Source organism: Ictalurus furcatus, chromosome 6, assembly GCF_023375685.1.
Source record: "Ictalurus furcatus strain D&B chromosome 6, Billie_1.0, whole genome shotgun sequence".
In the NCBI taxonomy this organism is placed as follows: Eukaryota; Metazoa; Chordata; class Actinopteri; order Siluriformes; family Ictaluridae; genus Ictalurus; species Ictalurus furcatus.
In genome coordinates this window covers 6,616,164-6,639,109 of record NC_071260.1, presented here as the reverse complement: position 1 = coordinate 6,639,109, position 22,946 = coordinate 6,616,164, and the positions used below count along the sequence as shown (strand labels likewise).

At 39.7% G+C, this 22,946-nt stretch overlaps 1 protein-coding gene across 3 annotated transcripts in view; it reads left to right on the top strand.

Moving 5' to 3' along the window:
* The first annotated feature begins 4,458 nt into the window (after window positions 1-4,458).
* Window positions 4,459-22,946, top strand: part of lrch1 (leucine-rich repeats and calponin homology (CH) domain containing 1) — an 81,181-nt gene continuing 62,693 nt past the window's right edge. The window contains exon 1 of one of the 3 annotated variants that reach the window (XM_053626351.1): window positions 4,459-4,898. In XM_053626351.1, the coding sequence (XP_053482326.1) occupies window positions 4,727-4,898 (172 nt within the window). In that variant the 5' untranslated portion in view covers window positions 4,459-4,726. The remainder of the gene's footprint in view (window positions 4,899-22,946) is intronic. The other 2 variants (XM_053626352.1, XM_053626353.1) reach the window with 2 other exon arrangements.

Below are 22,946 nucleotides of genomic sequence, written 5' to 3'. Positions count from 1 at the left end.
GATAAGCCCTTGGAGGCCCAAGAGTCAGAATGACTGTAGACTTTAGGAGAAGAATTTGACTGGAGGATACTGACAATGGTGAAAATGGTGAAGAATGTCTAAAAGATGCAATAAAATACTTAACTTTAAAAAAAAACAAAAAAACAAAAACATTTTAGATACTTATTTTTTTCCTTGTTACTTTATTTTGTTTTCAGACTGGATTTCAAGAAGCTAAGTACTCCATCTGTAACAGATAATCACTTTATGTAACATCTTAACATAATCACTTTATTGAGCTATCCTGTTAGCAACCTAAATAAACCTAGCAAAGCTGCTAGTTGGTAAGCCGACCTGACCTGTATACATTCAGAAAGAAATAGATTGCACAAATCCATTCAATTACATTATTCTTGTAGACAAGGACAAGTGTGTGCTGAAAGTCCACCGCCCATTATGCACTCTCCCCACTGTGCTGCAATTGGCCACTCATGTGATGTGTGATTGGATAATAAAAAATTTTAAGTCATGAAAGGATAAAAAAAAACTTAATCAGCAGAGGGTGCTCATCAAACTTCTGTTCACTATTTTTACAATAAAATAAAGTTCTGTCACTTCTGCACAAGCAGTTAAGAACCAGTATTTTGCCACTTGAAGTCACAATATTTGGCCAGTAGTTCAATGGTTAAAAAAAAATCGACCAAAATATTGTGCTTTAATCAAATCCTTAAACCCAGTAACACTACCAGTGAATAGTTTCACACTGGTGACTTAGCAGTTAAGGCTCTGGGTTACTGATTGGAAGGTCTGGGGTTCAAGCCTCAGCACTGCCAAGCTGCCACTGTTGGGCTCTTGAGCAAGGCCCCTAAGTGTATCATGGCTGACCTTGTGCTTTGACCCCAGTTTCATGATGCAAAGAAAAGAATTTCACTCTACATATGTGACAAATAAAGGCTAGTTATTATTACATATATAATTTTACTCAGATAACAATAACTGGATCCCAGAATGCTCCTGTTTTCCCAGAAAAGTTTTCTTTATGGAAATATAACATTTGCATTTCATTGCGCATTATGGTTTCAGAGAATGCTCCCCTAACACTCCCATAACTTTAAATAATTTGAACCGCTCAGGAACCTTGTGGTGAACGGCATTGGCTATGAGAATGTTCCCTTAATCTTCTGGTATGCTCTTAAAAATAAAAGTTCCAGTGAGAACCAAAAAGGGTTTTTCAGCCTTATGCCATAGGAGAACCCTTTTATGTTGCACAATGAATGTTTTACTCTCAAGTTCTTTAGAGATCCATATTTACTGGTGCTTTAAAGAACCCACAAATGGTTCTTCACAGTAGTGCCACAAGGAACCATGTTATCATAAGTTCTCTAAAAAACCCTTAGTTCATGCTTTAAGGAACCAAATTAACTTCAAGTGGTTTTATTGTCATTTCAACCATATACAGCTGGTACAGTACACAGTGAAACGAAACAATGTTCCTCCAGGACCATGGTGCTACATAAAACAACACACTAACCACATGAGATGACATAAAACTAAATAAAATCTACAAACATTCTACATAAAGTGCACGTACAGACGTGTGCTAACAACACAGGACAGTACATTAACTACTAAAACAGGACAATAGGCACAGTAAGTGACAGTGTAGCACCAAACAGTACACAGTTTTAGTGTGAAAGTGTCTGATATAACAGGTAGTGCAAAAGATAGGTGCCAAGTAGTAACAATATAATTTAAAAATGGTATAAATGCAAACATAACATGCTATGACAGTATTCAGCAGATTAGCTTATACCAAACATAGACATAGCAGTTATTGTGGTAGCAGCCAGGAAAAGTGTATATAAAGTGTATATAGTGACACTAAATTAGATACTACATTCTTTATAATACAGTAGCAGCAAAAAATGCAACAGTGTCAATGCAGGAATGTGCAAATATTTCAATGGGAGTATGGGAGTGGGATGTTGTTCAGTTCAGAGTTTGTGTGTGTGTGTGTGTGTGTGTATCAGTCCGGTCTCTGAGTATTGATGAGTCTGATGGCTTGGGGGAAGAAGCTGTTACACAGTCTGGTTGTGTGGACCAGAATGCTTCAGTACCTTTTTCCAGATGTCAGGAGGGTGAAGAGTGTGTGTGAGGGGTGTGTGGGGTCATCCACAATGCTGATGGCTTTGCGGATGCAGCGTGTGGTGTAAATGTTTGTGATGGGGGGGGCCCCGATGATCTTCTCAGCTGTCCTCACTATCTGCTGCAGGGTCTTGAGATCCAATGAGGTGCAATTTCCGAACCAGACAGTGATGCAGCTGCTCAGGATGCTCTCAATAGTTCCTCTGTAGAATGTGGTGAGGATGGAAGGTGGGAGATGGGCTTTCTTCAGCCTTTGCAGAAAGTAGAGATGCTGCTGGGCCTTCTTGGTTATAGAGCTGGTGTTGAGGGACCAAGTGAGGTTCTCCATCAGGTGAACACCAAGGAATTTGATGCTCTTGACGATCTCCACGGAGGAGCCATCGATGTTCAGCGGAGAGTGGTCGCTCCGTGCTCTCCTGAAGTCAACAAACATTTCTTTTGTTTTGTCCACATTCAGAGACAGGTTTTTGGCTCTGTACCAGTCCATTAGCTGCTGCACCTCCTGTCTGTATGCTGACTCATCGTTCTTGCTGATGAGACCCACCACGGTTGTGTCATGGCGAACTTGATGATGTGATTGGAGCTGTTTCAAGATACTTACGAGTTGATGCTAGGAGAACCTTTTCCAGTCCCACAAAGAAATTTATAGGTTTCACTTTAACCTGTTAAGGGATGATACCTTAAAGAACCAACACACTGCTCTGAAGAACCTATAATGAAACACAAAGAATTTATTTAATCTCCAAAGAACCATATAGCTCAACTCAAGAATCCTATACAATTAAAAATGGTTCTTGACAAGAACAATGTTTTTTGCAGAATCTATGGTGCTATAAAGAACCATTGAAGAACCTATATTTTTAAGAATGTAACCTTTAAAAAGTTTAAACCTCTCTGGAACCTTGAGGTAACCCACAATGCTTTGGGGGACATTTCCCTAATGTTATTTGAACCTTTTAGGAACATTGTGGTAAGACACAATGGTTCTTGGAAGATTCTCTTGACGTACCCATACATTTTAAATAATTAAAATCTCTCTGCAACCATAAAGTAAAACATAGAGAATGTTTCCATAATGTTCAAGTAACCTCCCTGCTGAAAAAAAAATTGAAACCATTACAGAAATTCTAATGGTTTCCACTACAAACAGCATTACAAACCATCACCTAACCATTAAAACCATTACCATTACAATTTTAAATAGTGTTCTTTAATGGTATCCACTAGACATAACGTCACCAAAAGAAGGCACGTAGAGTCCCACAGGGACCATTACAGTTTCCATTAAAACCAATACATTTCCCATTTTAACCATTAAAACCAATGAGGGTTTCTATTGTTTTTTTTTTTTTAGCAGGGCTTATATAATCGGGGGGCACACGGTGGCTTAGTGGTTAGCACGTTCGCCTCACACCTCCAGGGTCCGGGGTTCGGAGTTTGCATGTTCTCCCCGTGCTGTGGGGGTTTCCTCCAGGTGCTCCAGTTTCCTCCCCCAGTCCAAAGACATGCATGGTAGGCTGATTGCCGTGTCTAAAGTGTCTGTAGTGTATGAATGGGTGTGTGAGTGTGTATGTGATTGTGCCCTGTGATGGACTGGCACCCTGTCCAGGGTGTACCCCGCCTTGTGCCCAATGCTTCCTGGGATAGGCTCCAGGTTCCCCCGCAACCCTGAAAAGGAGTAAGCGGTTGAAGATGGATGGATGGATGGATTAAATAATCGGAATGTCTCTGGAACCTTGTCGCAAAACTTGATGGTTCTCAGAAAGTTCCCCCAACATTCTCAAAACGTTTGAATAATTTGAAACCTCTCAGGAACTTGTGATAAACCCTAAAAGTTCTGGTAAACTGTAAACAAATTAAATCTCTATGGAACCTTGCATAACCCACAAAGTTTCAGAGAATGTTCCCTTAACATTCTAGTAACCTTTAAATTATTTCAGTCTCTCAGGAACCTCAAAGGTTTAGAAAATGTTCCCATGATGTTCTCATAACTTTGAAACAATCTGAACCTTGGAGTAAACCACAATGGTTCTGCGAATGTTCCACTAATGTTTCCATAACTTACTTAAATCATTTGAACTGTTCTGGAACCTTTTGGTAAACCTTGAGGAACGTTCCCCTTAATGTTCTGGTAACTTTTAAATAATCTGAACCTCTCAGGAACATTGCAGTATACCTTGATGGTTTTGGAAAGTTCACCCAACGTTCCCATAGCCTTCAAATAACTTAAACCTCTCGGTGACTTTATGGTTACCCACAATGTTTCAGAGAACGTTCTAGTAACCCTCAAATTATCTGAACCTCTTGGGAATCTTCCGCACAGCAGAGGGTGCAGTTTGTTAGTCAATCCTCGAAAACTGGCGCAGCATTAGTCGATAGTTTACAGTAAAGCACTCCTGTAGTCACAAGATCTGACCAGACGAGGGCGCACGTGATCAAATCCTCACCTCGCTTCCCTCAGCGCGAGCACCGTTGGTCAGTAGAAAACACTGCGCAATCGCGTGCAGCAGGATCGGTGGAGGACTGGCTGCCGCGCGCTATTCTTCAGGGACATTTTTCGGAGCCTCGTCGTTCTTGTTGATTTCCGCCGGCGGCGGCGATCATGGAGGCGGTGTCCGGCGCGGAAGCGCCCAGAGTGGTGGGCGCGAGCCGCGGCGTGGAGCGCGCGCTGGAAGAGGCGGCGGGCTCGGGCTCGCTCAACCTCAGCGCGAGGAAGCTGAAAGAATTCCCGACAGCGGCCGCGCACTATGACCTCAGCGACACGGTGCACGCAGGTAATCACAACAAAGCTGACCATTTTTGGGCGGGTTGTGGGGGCCTGGGTCGGGGTGAGCTTTTCGGAACCGGTTCCTCTTCTAGCCCAATCTGGGCTTTTTATGCGCGAGCTCGTTGTTTTCTGTGTGCTATTGCTGAGTTAAAAACATCAACAAAACCGAGCGCAGTGTAGCTGCACTGGAATGAGCTGTTCTGTTGAATAAACTGCCACAGTGCTGAGTTAGTGCATTAACTGTTCCAGTGTTTAATTTTATCCTGCTGGATTCATGTAAACACTTCTACGTGTTAGTGCAACATGGCACGAGATAACGCAACACTGTTATAAACGTGTTACGACGAGTTGCAGGTGTTACAACACGCACAGATCTTCCAGCAGTATTAAGTGAATTCAACAGTGTTAAAGCATTACCATAAGCTCATTAACACTCATCATACTCGTATTATAATGTTCTGACTGGGATATGGTAGTATTGCCGTTTACAGCTCAACATGATTACTTCAAAATGACATGATGGAAATTCTGAGACAGCGACAAATCTTTATGACAGTGACAAACAGATGAAATAAGTGACAAATGGTCACAAGCCACTCGACGCCTGAATGTTATTTAGACCACATTATGATCATATAGGCATGCTTTTCAACCAGTTTTATTTTTCTGAATGTATTCTCTAAGATATGCAATATTCCCCTTTAAAATCCTGAACAATTCTAAAATACATCATGATGTACAATATGTTATTGTCCATCCATGACAGGTAGAACCTCGTAACACCAGGTTTACCTGTGAGTTTTGAAATTGAACTTGTACTTGTTTTGACTACATCAAAAACTTTAAACCAAACAAAAAAACAACACTAAAGCAAATAAAGTGTCCACCGGAGGTGAAGTTTATGTTCAACCAAAATACCAGATAGATCCTTACAATACTGAGGCCATGACATTACATGAGGTTAAAGTAGATTCCTTGGAGGTGAAGGAGCAGGACTGGGATATTATTCTGGTATCATATGATAGCATTTGGAAATCCCCTCATCTCACAGATTACACATTTGGTTTCACTTTGGTAGTTTCATAGTTTTACAGGATTACAAAATCAAATTTTAGTCCCGCTCATTGTGTTCTGTCTGTCTGAATAGAATATTTTTGCCGCAGTGGTTTAACATTAAAGACTAACGTGTAAGTAAGTTGGATTATTTTTAAGATTTTGTGTCAGAGTTAGGGACTTGTTGAGTTCACATTTTTTCTACAATACGGTATGAGCTCAGAGTATTGGTTGATACCCGATACTAATCTCATATTGACATCCCCCATTCTGCGTGTTGCTTAAATGATGGTAGGTTAATGCAAAACATTAAAGGCGTGCATTCACAGTAATTGGCGTCCTGTTTGGCCGGGTTGTCAGTTGACATCACACCAGTGGCTTGTCCAGGTTCTAAGACATGGGATGGTAAGAGCACACTAAGGCATTACAATGCCTAGTTAATATACCGTATGTTTTTATAGAGTATCTGATTTGTCAATTAGAGTAAATGTACAGCAACATAATTACATTACTATATCGGCTACATACCACCTCTCTAGTTCATAATGTTAAAGGAAGCACTACAATGAAATCAAGTAGAGCTTGATATTTTTCAGTGTCTAGTAGTAAAATACCTCCAAGATGTGTGTTTGGAGCTAAAATTTGGGGTGACTTATTTCTAAATTGGTGTAGTGAATTGCTGCTCTGTGGCACCCATGTATGTGTCAGTGTACTGGATCAGAAAATTTGTCAACCTTGACCCAATACCGTTCCAGGCTTTTAGGCTTCTTTGGTCCAGTACCAATACTCAGTAATGTTTTAAGGTTTAGGGTATGTTTGCATCTGAATTCTCTGCTTTGTAGCTTATTTATTGATTCTACTTAATTTACTCTTCACTCCAACATGGAATTTTTCTTGATTTAATACCCATGACATCAGTTCATCAGCTCATTAACACACCCTTTATAAAGACAAATAATGATACAGCAACTAGTGAGTGTGTTAGGGTGTGTTGAATGCGTGTTTTCCAGATGATCCTACACTGTATAGCAAAGTATTTTTTGTTTTTTCGAAGCACCTGAAAAACGGGCCCTATATATTATATTTGTTTGAGGCAGCTGGCACTGTGGCCGTGAAACCAGCTAATGTTATGCTCCATGTAATGTTTGCGATCGGCAGTTATTTGTTAACGGCGCTAACGCATTGCAATGTTATAAACTACCTCCTAATGGACCACCATGCATCACCATTCAGCCTGTGTCCTGTCAGCTAAATGTAGCCTAATGTCACAAATAATTATTGAAATGTTAATGCTTTTAGTAAATCTTTTTAGCCTGCCACCATATCAGTGAATTTAAACTTGCATTCAGAGTATAAGGGGTGTGTGTGTGTGTGTGTGTGTGGGTGCGTGCGTTTAGGAGTGCACCTTAGCACTTGTTATTAGCACTTAGCACTGTTTTATTTGTCATTGTCCGACAGTGTTTGATAACTAAAATACCCCCCAACCGTCCCGTTATTTTTTTATACCACACTGTGGTATTGAGTTTGGTATCAAGTATCGTGACATCCCTATTAGAGAGTGTGTTAGACTGTGATGGAGTGTATTAGAGAGTGTGTATTAGACTGTGTTGGAGTTTATCAGAGAGTGTGTTAGACTGTGTTGGAGTGTATTAGAGAGTGTGTTAGACTGGGTTGGAGTGTATTAGAGAGTGTGTATTAGACTGTGTTGGAGTGTATTAGAGAGTGTGTTAGACTGGGTTGGAGTTTATCAGAGAGTGTGTTAGACTGTGTTGAAGTGTATTAGAGAGTGTGTTAGACTGGGTTGGAGTGTATTAGAGAGTGTGTTAGACTGTGTTGGAGTGTATTAGAGAGTGTGTTAGACTGTGTTGGAGTGTATTAGAAAGTGTGTTAGACAGTGTTGGAGTGTATTAGAGTGTGTGCCAGACTGTGTTGGAGTGTATTAGAGGGTGTGTTAGGCTGTGATGGAGTGTTAGAGAGTGTTTTAGACTGTGTTGGAGTGTATTAGAGAGTGTGTTAGACTGTGTTGGAGTGTATTAGAATGTGTGTTAGACTGTGATGGAGTGTATTAGAATGTGTGTTAGACTGTGATGGAGTGTATTAGAGAATGTGTTAGGTGAGTGTGTTAGGGTGTGTTGGATGAATGTTTTCCAGATGATCCTACACTGCATAGCAAAGTATTTATTCTGAACACACCTAATTTAGGAGTGTATTAACAGCATATTAGAGTGTACTAGATTGTGTAGCAAAGTATTTATTCTGAACACACCTAATTTAGGAGTGTATTAACAGCATATTAGAGTGTACTAGATTGTGTTGGAGTGTATCAGAGAGTGTGTTAGACTGTTGGAGTGTATCAGAGAGTGTGTTAGACCATGTTGGAGTATATCAGACAGTGTTAGACTGTGATGGAGTATATTATAGTGTGTGTTAGACTGTGTTGGAGTGTGTCAGAAAGTGTGGTAGACTGTGTTGTAGTGTATTAGAGAGTGTGTTAGATTATTGGATTGTATCAGAGTGTGCGTTAGACTGTGTTGGAGTGTATCAGACAGTTTGTCAGACTGTGATGGAGTGTATCATAGAGGGTGTTAGACTGTGTTGGAGTGTATTAGAGAGTGTGTTAGACTGTGTTAGAGTGTATTAGAGAGTGTTTAAGACTGTGTTAGAGTGTATTAGAGAGGGTGTTAGACTGTTTATGGAGTGTATTAGAGTATGTTGGACTGTGATGGAGTGTATTAGAATGTGTTAGACTGTGATGGAGTGTATTAGAGTGTGTTAGACTGTGATGGAGTGTATTAGAGTGTGTTAGACTGTGATGGAGTGTATTAGAGTGCTGCTTATTATAACAGCAAACGGGGAATAAATCTGTTCAACAAGCACATATTGTTGTGATGGTCAGGTGTCCAGGTATAGTATATATTAAATAATTTTAATTCATGGTATATGGTTAGACTTATTAGATCATGCTCATGAAATAAACCTAACTTTTCTTCTTGTCTACAAACGCAACAAGGCTTGCAAGTCAGGTGGGAGCGTGGGACAGTACCCAACAGTATTTTCAAAAAGCGAGAAAGTCCTGTAGTTCCTACAGCCTAAAGAATTTACGGCCTAAAGACTTTCTGCATTTTAAAAACATCCCCGTTAATGTGCTTAATTACCACCTGACTTGCAAGCATGACTGCATTTGCACAGTAGAGGCTAGAGGTGTCTGAGCCGTCCTTTTCATATGAGCTCCTGGAAGTGAAAAACAGCAACTGCGCACTGTGATTTTAATCGGTCACCTCCAGCGTTCATTTAGTAAGTCTGCATTTTGAGAGAGATATGAACAGTGTAATGTTGTTTGCAACCACTTCCCTCCCTCTCAGCCATATCCATTAAGCCTACTTTGTCTGTAGCCATACGCAAGCTTTAAGTACAAAGCCGTTGTATACATTGTGTACAGTGTACAGAATTTTTTTTTTGAAATTGCAATGGATTTCTACTGATTTTACCTTCACTTAATTAAAAGGGAGTGTAAAACAAGGGCAGTGTGGGGTGTGTGCTTCAGTGTGACGTGTCTATAACATGCCTCTGATCAGTGTGGATTGAAACTCTTGATAAAATAGAATTACACAATGTCTTGACATGATGCGCAGTGAGACATGTAACATGTCCTGTGTCTTTTGGCCTTCAGCATTTTAACACTTGGCCTATGGGGAAAATATCTTCCTTGCTCACAGGATCCTCATTTCTCTAATCCCAACCTGCTGTTTCTTTTCAGTTCCTTTGGTACGTTTCTGCAAAGTGTCTGATTCACAGGTCTGAGCCAGTGAGTGCTTTTTTTGTGAAAGTGAAAGATCAGCTTCACAAAACTAACAATCGTTAGTGAAGCGTAGAAGTGCTGAGAACAGACGCTAGGTTGAGCTTCTAACGTTTGAACCGAAATTCTGAAAATAGGCATGCTTGTGTTTTTTCATAAATGTGTGGATATGCTGACAAAAGAAACGTCCAGTAAAAACAGACACACAGTGTCAAATGTCATATTTTAATAACTATAGAATAGACATAATAACTCTGATGCCATCTCTGTGTTTCCTTGATAATGAGTTAAGTGACACTTAAGCTTACAATGGGAAATGATTATCATGAGTAGGGATGTCATGATACCAAAAATCTAGTAGTCGGTACCAATACCACCAAAAGTATACGATACTCGATACCAAAGTCGATACCGCGGTGTGGTATAAAAAACAAAACAAAACAAAACAAAAAAAAATTCCTGGAGGACATCCTCCTCTGGCTGATACTGGCAAAGAAAGAGAGAGAGGGGGAGAGAGAGGGAGAGGGTATTTTAGTTATCAAACACTGTCTGACAATGAGTCTCCAGAGGTGCACTCCTAAACGTGCGCGCGCACACACAGACGCACGCGCACACACACACACACACACACACACCTTATACTCTGAATGCAAGCATTAGTTTAAATTCACTGATATGGTGGCAGGCCAAAACGATTTATTAAAAGCATGAACGTGAATAATTATTAGTAACATTAGGCTACATTTTGCTGACAGGACACGGGCTGAATGGCGATGCATGGTGGCCCATTAGGAGGTAGTTTATAACATTGCAATGCGTTAGCATCTTTAACAAATAACTGGCTATCGCTAACATTACATGGAGCATAACGTTAGCTGGTTTCACGGCCACAATGCGAGCTGCTTCAAACAAATATAATATAGGACCGTCTTTCAGGTGCTTTGCCAAATTTCAGGTGTTTCCTCGCTTTGTTTGAAATGAACAATAGCATCGGTTGCACACCGGAAACTGATATTGCTTTCCTCTCAACGAGTCGGGGCGGAGCTAAACTTGTTAAGCTAAGCTAAACTTCTATAGTTTTTCCCGTGTGCTTGTAGGCATTCCTCTTCTTCTTCACCACTTGTGGACCGACTAAAACACTTGCGCGTATTTGCTGCCCCCTTCAGGTCCGGAAGAATCGCAACATAGGTACTTTCTGTACTTTCGTTACAAGCGGTGCTAACGCTACTGCAGAAAAACAAGTACCGTCACGTTTTAAGAATGTTGGTACCGACTTGGTACCGAAGTATTGGTTCTCATAACATTCCTAATCATGAGCATGTAAACATTTTGTTCGCTGTCATCTGCATGAAGTGTGTAAGCGCTGCTCTCTGTTTTGATGTTGGTGTGATGGCTCAAGACCATCGTGGACATTTTCACAGCCAAACTGAATCGAAAAATCTGATAAGTGTGAAACACACACTCAGTTTTAGGCATCTTTAGGCATATTTACTGCTGTATGTGTTAAACTGGCTCTTTAAACAACACGGCCTTTACAGAAAGCAAGAGTAGAAAATATAAATGTATGTATCAACCTTTTTTGACTGTTTGAATTTGACTACAGTGATATCTGATGTATTTTTCCAAAAATCCATCAGATGTCAGGTGTATATACACTCACCGGACACTTTATTAAGAACACTGTACTGATACTGGGTAGGGCCTCCCTTTGCTCTTAAAACAGCCTCAATTCTTCATGCCACGGATTCCACAAGATGTTGGAAACGATCCCTTAGGTCATTATTCTGGTCCATGTTGACATGATTGCATCACACAATTCCTGCAGATTTTTCAGGTGCACTTTCATGCTGTGAATCTCCCGTCCTACCACATCCCAAAGGTGTTCTATTGGATCTGGTGACTGGGAAGGCCACTGAAGAACATTGAACTCGTCATGTTCATGAAACCAGTTTGAGACGACTTTTGCTTTGTGACATGGTGCACTATCATGCTGTAAATAGCCATTGGAAGATGGTAAATTGTGGGGATGCACATGCTCAGCAACAATACTCAAATATGCTGTTGCATTCAAGTGATGATTTATTGGTATTAATAGGAAAACATTCCCCACAACAAGAAAACATTCCCCACACCATTACACCACTTCCACCAGCCTGGACTGTTGACACAAAGCAGGTTGGATCCATGGACTCATGCTTTTGGTGCTGAATTCTGACCCTACCATGTGTGTGCCTCAGTAGAAATCGAGATTCATCAGACCAGGCTACATTTTTCCAGTCTTCAACTGTCCAGTTTTGAGGAGCCTGTGCCCACTGCAGCCTCAGCTTTCTGCTTTTGGCTGACAGGAGTGGAACCATATGTGGTCTTCTGCTGTTTTACCCCATCTGCCTCAAGGTTCGATTTTTGTGCATTCTGATGTGATGTGATGCTTTTCTGCTCACCACAATTGTACAGAGTGATTATCTGAGTTACTGTAGCCTTTCTGTCAGCTCGAACCAGTCTGGCCATTTGAACAAGCCCATCTAGCATCAACAATCATTCCACGGTCAAAATCACTGAGATCACAGAGAGTTGGCTGATGAGATAATTGCATGAATGCGTAGGTGTACAGGTGTTCCTAATAAAGTGCTCGGTGAGTCTGTGTTGCAAATAGAGCAAGGAGGTCAAGGTATGGTATGGGTGGTTATAGAGAAGTATGTATAAATGTGTGTGTGTGTGTGTTGCAGTTATAGGAAATGGTCATTTCTCTTGTAGGGCAACACAATGAACATGGGAGGAGCTGACATCCTGCCTCCATGTGTGTGTGTGTCTGTGTGTCTGTGTGTACACACGCGAACATATGTAACATATGTGTTAATGCGTGTTCATGCACGCAATGGGTAAGTTTACATCCAGTGAAGTTCACACAGCGAGCTAAGCAAAGAATAAATTATATATAAGTTAAATGACTTATCAAAAATAATGAAGTCTTTTTGTATTTACTTAGTTATTATGATCAATTGACTAGAGCTGCAACAACTAATGAATAAAATCGAGAATAATCGATTATGAAAATCGTTTTCAACGAATCTCATTATCAATTAGTTGGTCTGTGCATGGCCTTACTGCCCTTCCAAAAACACGCATCGGAGAGTACAGACCAAAGTTTTGTCCCAGATGACATACAGTACTATGCACTTACACTATGCACTATGTGCTTTACCGTCAAGTGTGTGAATTTTAGAAGGATAGTATCATCTCAAATGGAACACGGGCATTTTTTACTAACCGGAAGCATAAGCTAGACGATGGCACCTGACATCAAATGCACATAATGCAATGCCGCTAACTTTAGCAGAATACCCAGAGTCAATGTTACCTTTTATGCTGAACATGACCACAGTCACCATCAGCCGGAGGCGTAATTGTCGGGTGACAGAGGAAAAAAGTGTGCGACCCAAGTCCTCTAAGGCAGGGGAGCATTTTATATTATATGTAGTGTAGAAGAATGTAACCTGTAAACTTTACAAAGTGGAGCTTGTGTAGCACGGAAGCACGAAAGTGATGCATGGGCACAAACTTATGTTTATATCCAAAATGCTCCACTGTGTTCAAGGGGTTGGGGAAACTGGTACGAGTTTCTTAAGAGATACAGTTTAAATCAAGTTTATTGTTATTATATTATTTATGATTGCAGTGTAAATTCTGTCGTTTATTATAATGGGAGTGATCTATTAGTAACGAGGCCGTGTTGCTCCTCACTCACAATGTAGACGCGGTGATAAGCAGTGTAGCACGAGTAAGACCTGTAATGTGTAATTACAACGCTAAGAACAAATTAAACATAAGTAAAACAATATGTCTAACAATATGTGAGTAACATCTGGTAAACCATGAGGTGCAGTGAAAGTGAGATTTTATTATTAATGTAGGACTGTAGTTTAATATCGGTGCTTTTTTGTGCAGCCATGAAAAATAATGCGTAAATACTCTTATATAATATGAACTTTATGTGTGTATATATATATATATATATATATATATATATATATATATATATATATATATATAAATAACTTAAACATATTAAAAACTTTCCTACGGACCCCCTGCAATTACACCGCTGACCACTAAGGGTCCGCAGAAACACTAGACGGTAGAGTGCATAATGTAAGTGTATAGTACGTCATTTGGGACACAACTTTAGTATTTGCTCTCCAAAGCGTGTTTTCAGAAAAGAAGTAACGTAGTGAGTAAATGTACCGCGCGCAGACCAACTAATCGATAATGAGTTTCGTTGACAACGATTTTCATAATCGATTATTATCGAGTTTATCAATTAGTTGTTGCCGCTCTAATTTGAAATGATGTGCCTTAGCTACATTAGTTAGCATTGTTAGTGACTGATAGCTCTTACTATTGGGTAAGAGCTGTTATTTTCACTCCTCTAGCGTTGTCTATAGACATTTTTCTCACCAAGCCTGCATCATAACTGCTGTGTGCTGCTAGTAATGAACTCCTTACATAATAAACTCCTCAGGTTACTTGTACTGTAGGAAGATAGTGTATTTCGTACCCTTGATATTTTCACAGAGCGCATTTTGTCTGCTTTTCTTTGATTTCCATCATTAATCATAAAAAATATGTCTAGATCTCTGTGATTTCATGCTGTCTGTTCATATAATAATGTATGCTAGGCTTACACGACATACTAATGCTACATTTATCTTACCTCATAAGTACCTCATAACTGGTAATTCCCAGGTCAGATTCGGCATACGAAGAGGGAAGAAACCCCATAGACACCTCCTGTTTTGTTAACAACAAGCTAGCCAGTTAACTGTAATGAGCGATGTATATTCCTTGAAACAGCAAACCATGTAGTCAGTGTAATATATTTAACAAGTGTTGACTGATTAATGCAGATATTATATACAGTGCTGCTGTGTTTACTTCTGATGCTGTGAGCAGCCATTTTGAAGTTTTCTTCAGCTTTTCCTGGAGATTGGGAATTACATGTTACACAGCATTAACATGTGGTAACAGAGCAATTTTTTGATTTTTATTGGTATTGATCCTTACAACAAACTAAAATAATTTCAGTTCTTGTTAAATCCATCCATCCATCCTCTATACCACTTAATCCTTTTCAGGGTCACGGGGAAACCTGGAGCCTATCCCAGGGAGCATCGGGCACGAGGCGGGGTACACCCTGGACAGGGTGCCAATCCATCGCAGGGCTTATTGTTAAATGTAACAGCAAATAATTTTAGTTCACAGGCCACAGAGACTTCATCAGTGGGGTTCATATATCTCACAGCATATAATATGGGAAAATTAAAAACACGGTGTGACATTTTGTCCACATGGTGCAGCCACAACATGTTACAATAATAAACATTTTATAGACTATGAATGTTCGTCCGTGTTTGTTGTGCTGTTGCTATTAGGTAGCTGTTTGTAGGTCAGTATTTGTTGCCGTTCATTTTTTGGTGCATTTCCAGGCTCTCCATGAATATGTTTTTGGTGAGTGCTGTTTTGATGATGTCACCTTCAGAAGATTGATGTCAAACATTGTGATAAAAGCTTACTTAATGAACTTAACTTCAGTATAATGGTGTATTTCATGCTTGATTGGGTAAGTGATTCAGAGTCTGGCTTTTTAGAAACACACACACACACACACACACAAACATACATGGCAGAGTGTAGTAGCATCTGGTGTGTGGTAAAGTCTGGCGTGAAAGACTTAGCGAGCTTCAGTGTGTGCTTTGTGTACTTATGAAATTTGCAACGTGCAATTTTGCTTTTTAGGATTTTGTCTCATTAAAACACAGAATTGTCTCATTAAAACACAGAATAATATTTTCAGTTTTTATTAGTTACCGTACCATTACCATTAGTTAACATACCGGTGTTTAGGAAGTATTTATTATCATAGCTCAAGGGTTCCAGGTTTGCTCCTGAGTTTGGGTGACTGTCTGTGTAGAATGTTTCCTCTGTGTTAGGTTGGGTTTTCTTCTGGTTCTCCAGTTTCCTCCTGGCTAGACCTGGGCGTTAGGACAATGTAATTGCCCATGTTTGACAAGTGATAATCAACCTTGGTGCATGGAGCAAAAGAACCAGTAGCGTTTTGCTTGGTAAAGCATGTTTTGCCTTGATATGAAAAACAAAAAACAAAACATCTCACACCACAGCACACTGTAACCTTCACAACATGACACATCCACTGTAATCATGACGAGAGAAAAACAAACAAACAAAAAACGCTGGTTGCAGTGCTTTTTAAAAGCTGCTACATTGATCGGCCACTTCACATATAGTTAGCTTATTAGGACAGCTTAATATTAACCTGTAATATATTTTTATTACTGTTATTAAGCAAAGATATTGAAAATAGTGGATTATGACCACCATCACGCTACAGTAGAGCAATTTTTTTCACCTTTACGCGTGTGTGACATACTGTCTGAGGAAAGTCTAAGCATTAGACTAAGACAGATGGCATGGGCTATAAAATTGTGACCATTGTGCGCTGTCATATTTTTAGCACTGGCAAATGCTGTGCTAATTGAGGATTGACTAGTGCTCGGTCCATGCTTGCAAAGCTAGATCCAAGACCCGCATATTTTCTGGGATGGTGTACTCAGATATGGGAGCTTTTCTTTACAAAAAAGGTCCCAAAATGTAGTGCCTTACAAACCAACCTAACATGATCCATGTTTGCATCTGTTAATTCATGGATCATGTCCTTTTCCACAGTTGCCTGTTTTATTTCCTTAACTTACTCAAAACTGAACTCAGTATTATTAGGGGTCCAAGCACCGAAGGTGCATAGGCACCCTGTTGTTATTCTACCTTTTCTTCTTCTTCGTTTGCTTCTTCTTCTTCTGGTTAGGCTGTCTATGGCAGCCCATAGAACCGTCTGGGAAAAAATTGTAAAATTTGCCACACTGATTGGGGAGGGTCTAAGGAACATTCTGACCAAATTTGGGCCAAGTACTAAAAACAATCTAGCACCACCTTCGGGTCAAATTTGGGCCTAATTTGGAAGTATGTTTATGGTCATAACTTTTAAACATTGTGTGCAAAATTTAAAAGCCATTTCCCTGGGTCAAGATGAGTTCCATGCATGACAACTTCATTTCTGTTTATTTAGATTTTCTGCCATGTTGGATTTTGTCAAAAATGTTTTTTTCCACCACTCCTCCTACAAATTTTGTCCAATCATCACCAACTTTGGCACACGTCATCTTCAGAGTAAGCCTCACAGAAGTTATATAAAGAATTTTGAATGCTCCAAATGGTTTTTCCATAATGAGCCAACGAATCTGACATCAAAGCTGTCAAACAGGAAGTGAGGTTGTATCTCAGCAACGACTTTTGTGTCACACTGACACAAAACTTCTTATGGACCATGACCTGAGGCTATGCAACATATTTCATGTCAGCGCCACCTAATACTCAAAAGTAACAACAACATGCCAAAAATGCTTCCATCTAACTGCCTTTTTTGCTACTCCCCCTACAAATTTTGTTCAATCGTCACCAAATTTGGCTGACATCATCTTGAAACCAGTCTAAATAAAAGTTATCAATGGAACTCTGATATACAAAACTGTTCTCTCATAACCGACTGGCAAATGCGTGAAACTACAAATCATTCTTTGCCTATAGTTTTGGTTCCGGTTTTCTGTGATTGCTTATGCAACAATTATGACACATCTGTAAATGTGCGGCTCACCGAGTCTGGGTGCTTGGCCCCCGAAAATGATGCTTTCAGCTTTAATTTACTATATGAGTTTGAGTTAAAGAGTAAAAACATGGCTAAAGATAGCAAAGGCAGCTGCATCTTTGCTTCTTCATCTCAATTCATTCTTGCAGTCTTGCTGCACCAGAACTGGTTGCTCTGGTGTATTCAACTCACTCAAGACACTTCAGCTACAGGTCTTTGGAGGTGCAGTCCTTGGTGTAGAAAGTGGAGCAGAGGGGAGAGCGTACATCCTTGTGGCACTCTGGTGTTCAGGGTCAGAGAGGCTGAGGTGTGTTTCCTGAGCCTGGTTCCGGTCAGGAAATCAGTGTTTGTAGCAGCGCTGGAATTACAGCATGAAGATGACAACTCATCATTAGTTTTAAACTTTTACATAGTAAATTATTTAGCATATAAAGTGTTTATATTTTTGTGTCACAGGTAAATACCTACTTGCTTATGTGATATGATATTATCACATGATAACATTGCCAATCGGGGTTAGAAAGAGGCTATGTGCAAGAGTGTCTATATACAGATCTGATGGAAATAACTTTTTCACCTCTTTTGTGGTGGTTTCATTTGTTTGCATGTAAACAGCTTCTCTCTCTTTCCTTCTCTCTCTCTCTCTGCTTCTGTTTTTCTGATGTGTTACAATGTGTTATTAGTGGTGCTTGAAAAGCACCACTATTGTTATTCGGCATACTTATTATTATTATAACGATTATTATTCTTCTTTCACTTTTTTTCGGTGCGTAATTAGTCCCGCACCGTTTTTTTTGGATATCGACAGGTGAGGTGTCAAATCGATCGGCTTATTGAGGAGAGGTGTGCTATGACTTTTATAAGTGATCGGAATGCCGGAATTCTCGCTACGGACGCTCAAATTCAGAAAATTTCCCATAGACTTGCATTGAGTTGCGAAAGTATTGGCCCTCTAAAGAGAAAGCTCTAAAAGTTTTGCCTCCGTACACATTCGGCTCTAAAATGTATTGGCACATGATCTGTTCGGCTCTCAGAAGTATTGGCACCCTATCTGGCCGGCACTCAAAAGTAATGGCACCCCACACGGCCAGCTCTCAAAAGTACTGGCGCCCTTGATGGTCGGCTCTAAAAAGTACTGGCGCACTACATGGCCGGCTCTAACAGTGCTGGCGCCCTATCTGTCCGGCTCTCGAAAGTATTGGTGCCCCATCCGGGTTTCGTCGCATCAAGCACCACTCACATTTTCTTCAGGAAATGTACCGGTCTAGTTTATCTTGTATTTGTGGTACAGCTGGCGCAGATTACAAGACTAATCCCAGACATAAAGCACAGCATGCAAACCCACACACACCCACACACACACTCAGAGTACGGAATTCTGGGGGTGGATAGGGGTAATAAGTTATTATGTTTATCAGAGGGATTGTCTGTTGCTTTTGATTGTTTCTACAAAACACATTCAAATTAGGTAAAAAAAATTTTGTTCAGATGAATGTGGGAGTGTGCTAGTGTGTGGGAGTATGTGTGTGTGTGTGTGTATGTGTGGTCCCTATGGTAATGTGGAGTTTCTATGGTAATGGGCTAAAAGAGGACCGAAGATTAATCGGTACATACTCACAAACTCACACACATTTGTGACTATTTGTCTGTATTAGTTTTTTTCTAAATAAAAGCTGTTTTCCTTGTGGGGACCATCCAAATGTCCCCACATGATCAAAACTGTCAGCTATTCCTATGCTTGTGAGGGCATTTAGTCATATCAGCTGTGCTTATTAGGAAGTAAGCGTGGTTAATATCATCTGCGTCAGTCCACAAATAATCTGTTCCGTGTTAGTGATACTAAAGGTGACTGGCACAGCGCCGTAATGAGCACAAATATCCAGAAAGTGTTGATGTGCTGTACGTTTCAGAGACAGTGTGCAGTAAGGGCTTATTATATAATTCTCTTCTATACCACAGTACAGCTGAATTTCCAAACCCAGAAGGTGTGGAGTCATTCTCTGCAAGAGCAGCTGTAACATAAATGACTGATTTTAGGTGTGTAACGATACGCAGAATTTTGTACGATTTTGATACAATACATTTTCCATGATATGATATGTATGATACAGTTTCTTATCAGACTAACCGTTCTTGTTTCATTAAAGACCTCTGAAGCAGAGATGAGAACACATACACACACACACACACACACACACATACATGCTCTGTCATTATCCCTTTCTTTCTGGGTGGAGCTTCATCCTGTGGCTAAGGTTTATAGCAGCTCCAAAACAGGGATATGATCATGTCTGGTGTGTGTGTGTGTGCGTGTGTGTGTGTGTGCTGACGCACCACATTCTTCAGCATGCCCACTCCAGCTGTGATGTTGGAGGCTATGAGTGAGTTGCTGGAATAATTGTACTTTCGTAATTGCTCACTGTTTGTGTGTGTGTGTGTGAGTGTGTGTGTGTGTGTGTGTAACAGAGAGAGCGAAAGACAAATCTTTGCTATTACCTAATGACTGGCAGATATATTTCTTGGTTTTTGTGTGTGTGTGTGGGCGGTAGGGGTGAACGAGCTGTTCATTTCATGTTTGTTCATTTCTGTGTCATTTTGTTGAAGCTCAATTTTGTGGAGGAGTAAGACAGAAACAGAGTGAGAGAAACAAGAAAGAGAGAGAAAGAAGGAGGGGGAAACAGCAGGATAAAAAGTGAGATGGGTAGGATGAGAGAGAGAGAGAAAGAGAGAGAGAGAAAGAGCAAGAGAGTGAGGTACACGAGGGATGAGAAAGAGAACCAGTGATGAAAAAGAGAGAGACTTAAGGCATGGAAAAGGGATGACAGAAAGACAAAAGGGATGAGGTAAAGAAGAAAGGGACAGATGAGAGAGAGAGAGAGACAGCACTTCCAAAGGAATTACTTATTGTCCCACAGGAATTTTAAAAAGGCGGGATTTTCAAAACCCTTCCCTACGTCTCTCTCTCTCTCTCTCTCACTGTGTGCCTGTGTGTGTGTGTGTTTGCTCAAAAGGAATGTATATATCCATTCCAGTACTGTTTTTAACACCCTCATGAACTTCCCCTCATGACTCGGAAATGTGTATCACCTACGTCACATGGTGGACTCTTGGCAGCATGTATTCCTGCAGTGGAGTTTCCAAGACTTACTTTTTGGAGTCCATCCTTGTAGATTTATATGATATTTTTCTTTCGATAATGGATAAACACACTTTTTCTTTTTCAGTTCAGTCCATACATTTTCTTTGGGATTCAGGCCATTGCTTTGTGATGGCCACTTCAGTAGTTTAACTTCGTTGTCTTTAAACCATTTAGTCACAACTTTGGAGGTATGACTAGAATAATTGTCTTGCTGGTGAACTCTGCGACCAGGCTTGAATTTCTGGCTGATGTCCTGAGCGTGTGCTTCAGTATTTCGAGACAATTCTCTTTCCTCATGATGCCATCTATTTTCTGAAGTGCACCAGTCCCATGTCCCATGATGCTTCCACCCCCATGCTTTACACTTGGGATGGTGTTCTTCAGATTAAAAGCCTCACACTTTATCCTCTTTACATAGCACTGATCATTATGGTCAATTACAGTTTGATTTTTGTTTCATCTGACCAGAGAACACTCCTCCATAAGGCTGCTGGTCACTTGCCACTGTTGGAGCAGGGGCTTCTTCCTTGTGTGGCAGTGTTTCAGGCCATAGTGGATGTTCATACTTTGATACCTAATGCCTCCAACTCCTTCATCATGTTCCTTTGTTGTTGTCTCGGGGTTAAATTAGTTGTAATTGTTCAGGCCATTATGGTATAAATGTAACAGAGCTAGCAATAGTCTTTGTGTAGGGAATTGTCTTTAACACTTTGTGATACAAGCCACTTTATCATAATTGGATAAAAAATCATGTGTAAAAAAACCATAAAGACAATTGCCATTTACAAAATTCCAAGCTAATATGCTAATTATATTATACTAACTACCTGAGAGATACATGAGTAAGAAAGTTGAATCATGTATTGAAACAGGAGTTTGAAACTGAATTTGAATAGAAGTTTTTGACAGATGTCCTGTATATAACCTATACACAACTTCTATAATGTACAGTATATACATTTATAAAGAGTTTCATGTTCCATATTGTTTACAGAAACAGTAACAGATCGCAATGCCTTGGATAAAATCTGAGCCTGAAATCTACAGTGATGAAATAGGAGATTAAGGGGAAATTACAGGGGGAAGTTGACAAGGGCGTGTTAAAAACGTTATTGTAATGTAGCCATAGCCATTTTTCCTAGTTGTAAATCAAATGTTCTTAGCATTGACATCCAGTATTGTTTTTTTTTGTTTTGTTTTTTTGTGTGCAAAATGCTGATTATGCATCTGCATTGTGATATATGTCCAAAATTCTGAGACCAGTAGCGAAAATTATTTTCTAATTTAATACAACAGTTTTCATTACAGATAATATTATTTGCCGTCTGAGCGTCGTTATGCTGAGTGTCATCTGAACACGCTTCAACAGAAGAGATTAGGCATGAGATGGTACATAGTACAGAATATTGGATATTAAATATTCAACATATTGAATATTTACTTTCTTTGTCTAAATATTTCAACCTTCTTAAACCTTTTGTTTATTTCCAAATTTAAATGAAAAATCTAATTTTCACTATGGTCTCAGACTTTTGGATCTTACTTTATATGCATGTTCTTGTGCAATGAAGACTGAGATGTTCTCAGAAGGCCGGAGTTTTAGATGACCTAGTCTAATAATAGCGATGACATGGCATGATGTTAAATGACATTAACTAAAATCATCTAGATATCTATCAGCTTGACAATAAAACTGTTATGGTTGAGCAAGGCATTACATCACAAGGTCTCATATTAAAGCGATAATTCACCCAAAAATTTAAATTCTGTCATCAGTTACTCAGCCTCATGTCGTTCCAAACCCATAAGAGTTTCGTTCATCTTTGGAACACAAATGAAGATATTTTTAATGAAACCTGAGAGATTCCTGTCCCTCCATTTACAGTCCAGTAACCAAAACTTTCAAGCTCTAAAAAGTTCATAAAGACATCGTAAAAGTAATCCATGTGACTCCAGTGGTTCACTCCCAATTTTTAGATGTTTTAACTTTTTTGAAAACATCTATGGAAAAAATTAATGGGAAATATACTTATGGAACCAAGACAGCTGCAAAAAAGGGTGATTACTGCGCTCTATATTGATTAGCATCTAGTTTCCACTTTGGTAAACAAGTGTGTTTTGATAGCTGTTTTTGTAATTAACTAATTTTAATTAAGCAACCACCAAGCAGCTATCAATTTTTATTATTCTATAATACAACTTATGTTTTTTAAAAACTTTCTTAATATCAAAGGGCCAACCTGTACGTGATCCATGCATTTGCGTGTGTTGTGAATGTGTTTATCATGGCTGCTGACCATGTTAGTTTGTGATTTGTAATGTGATAATGTTTTTGTGATTCACTTTCACTTTT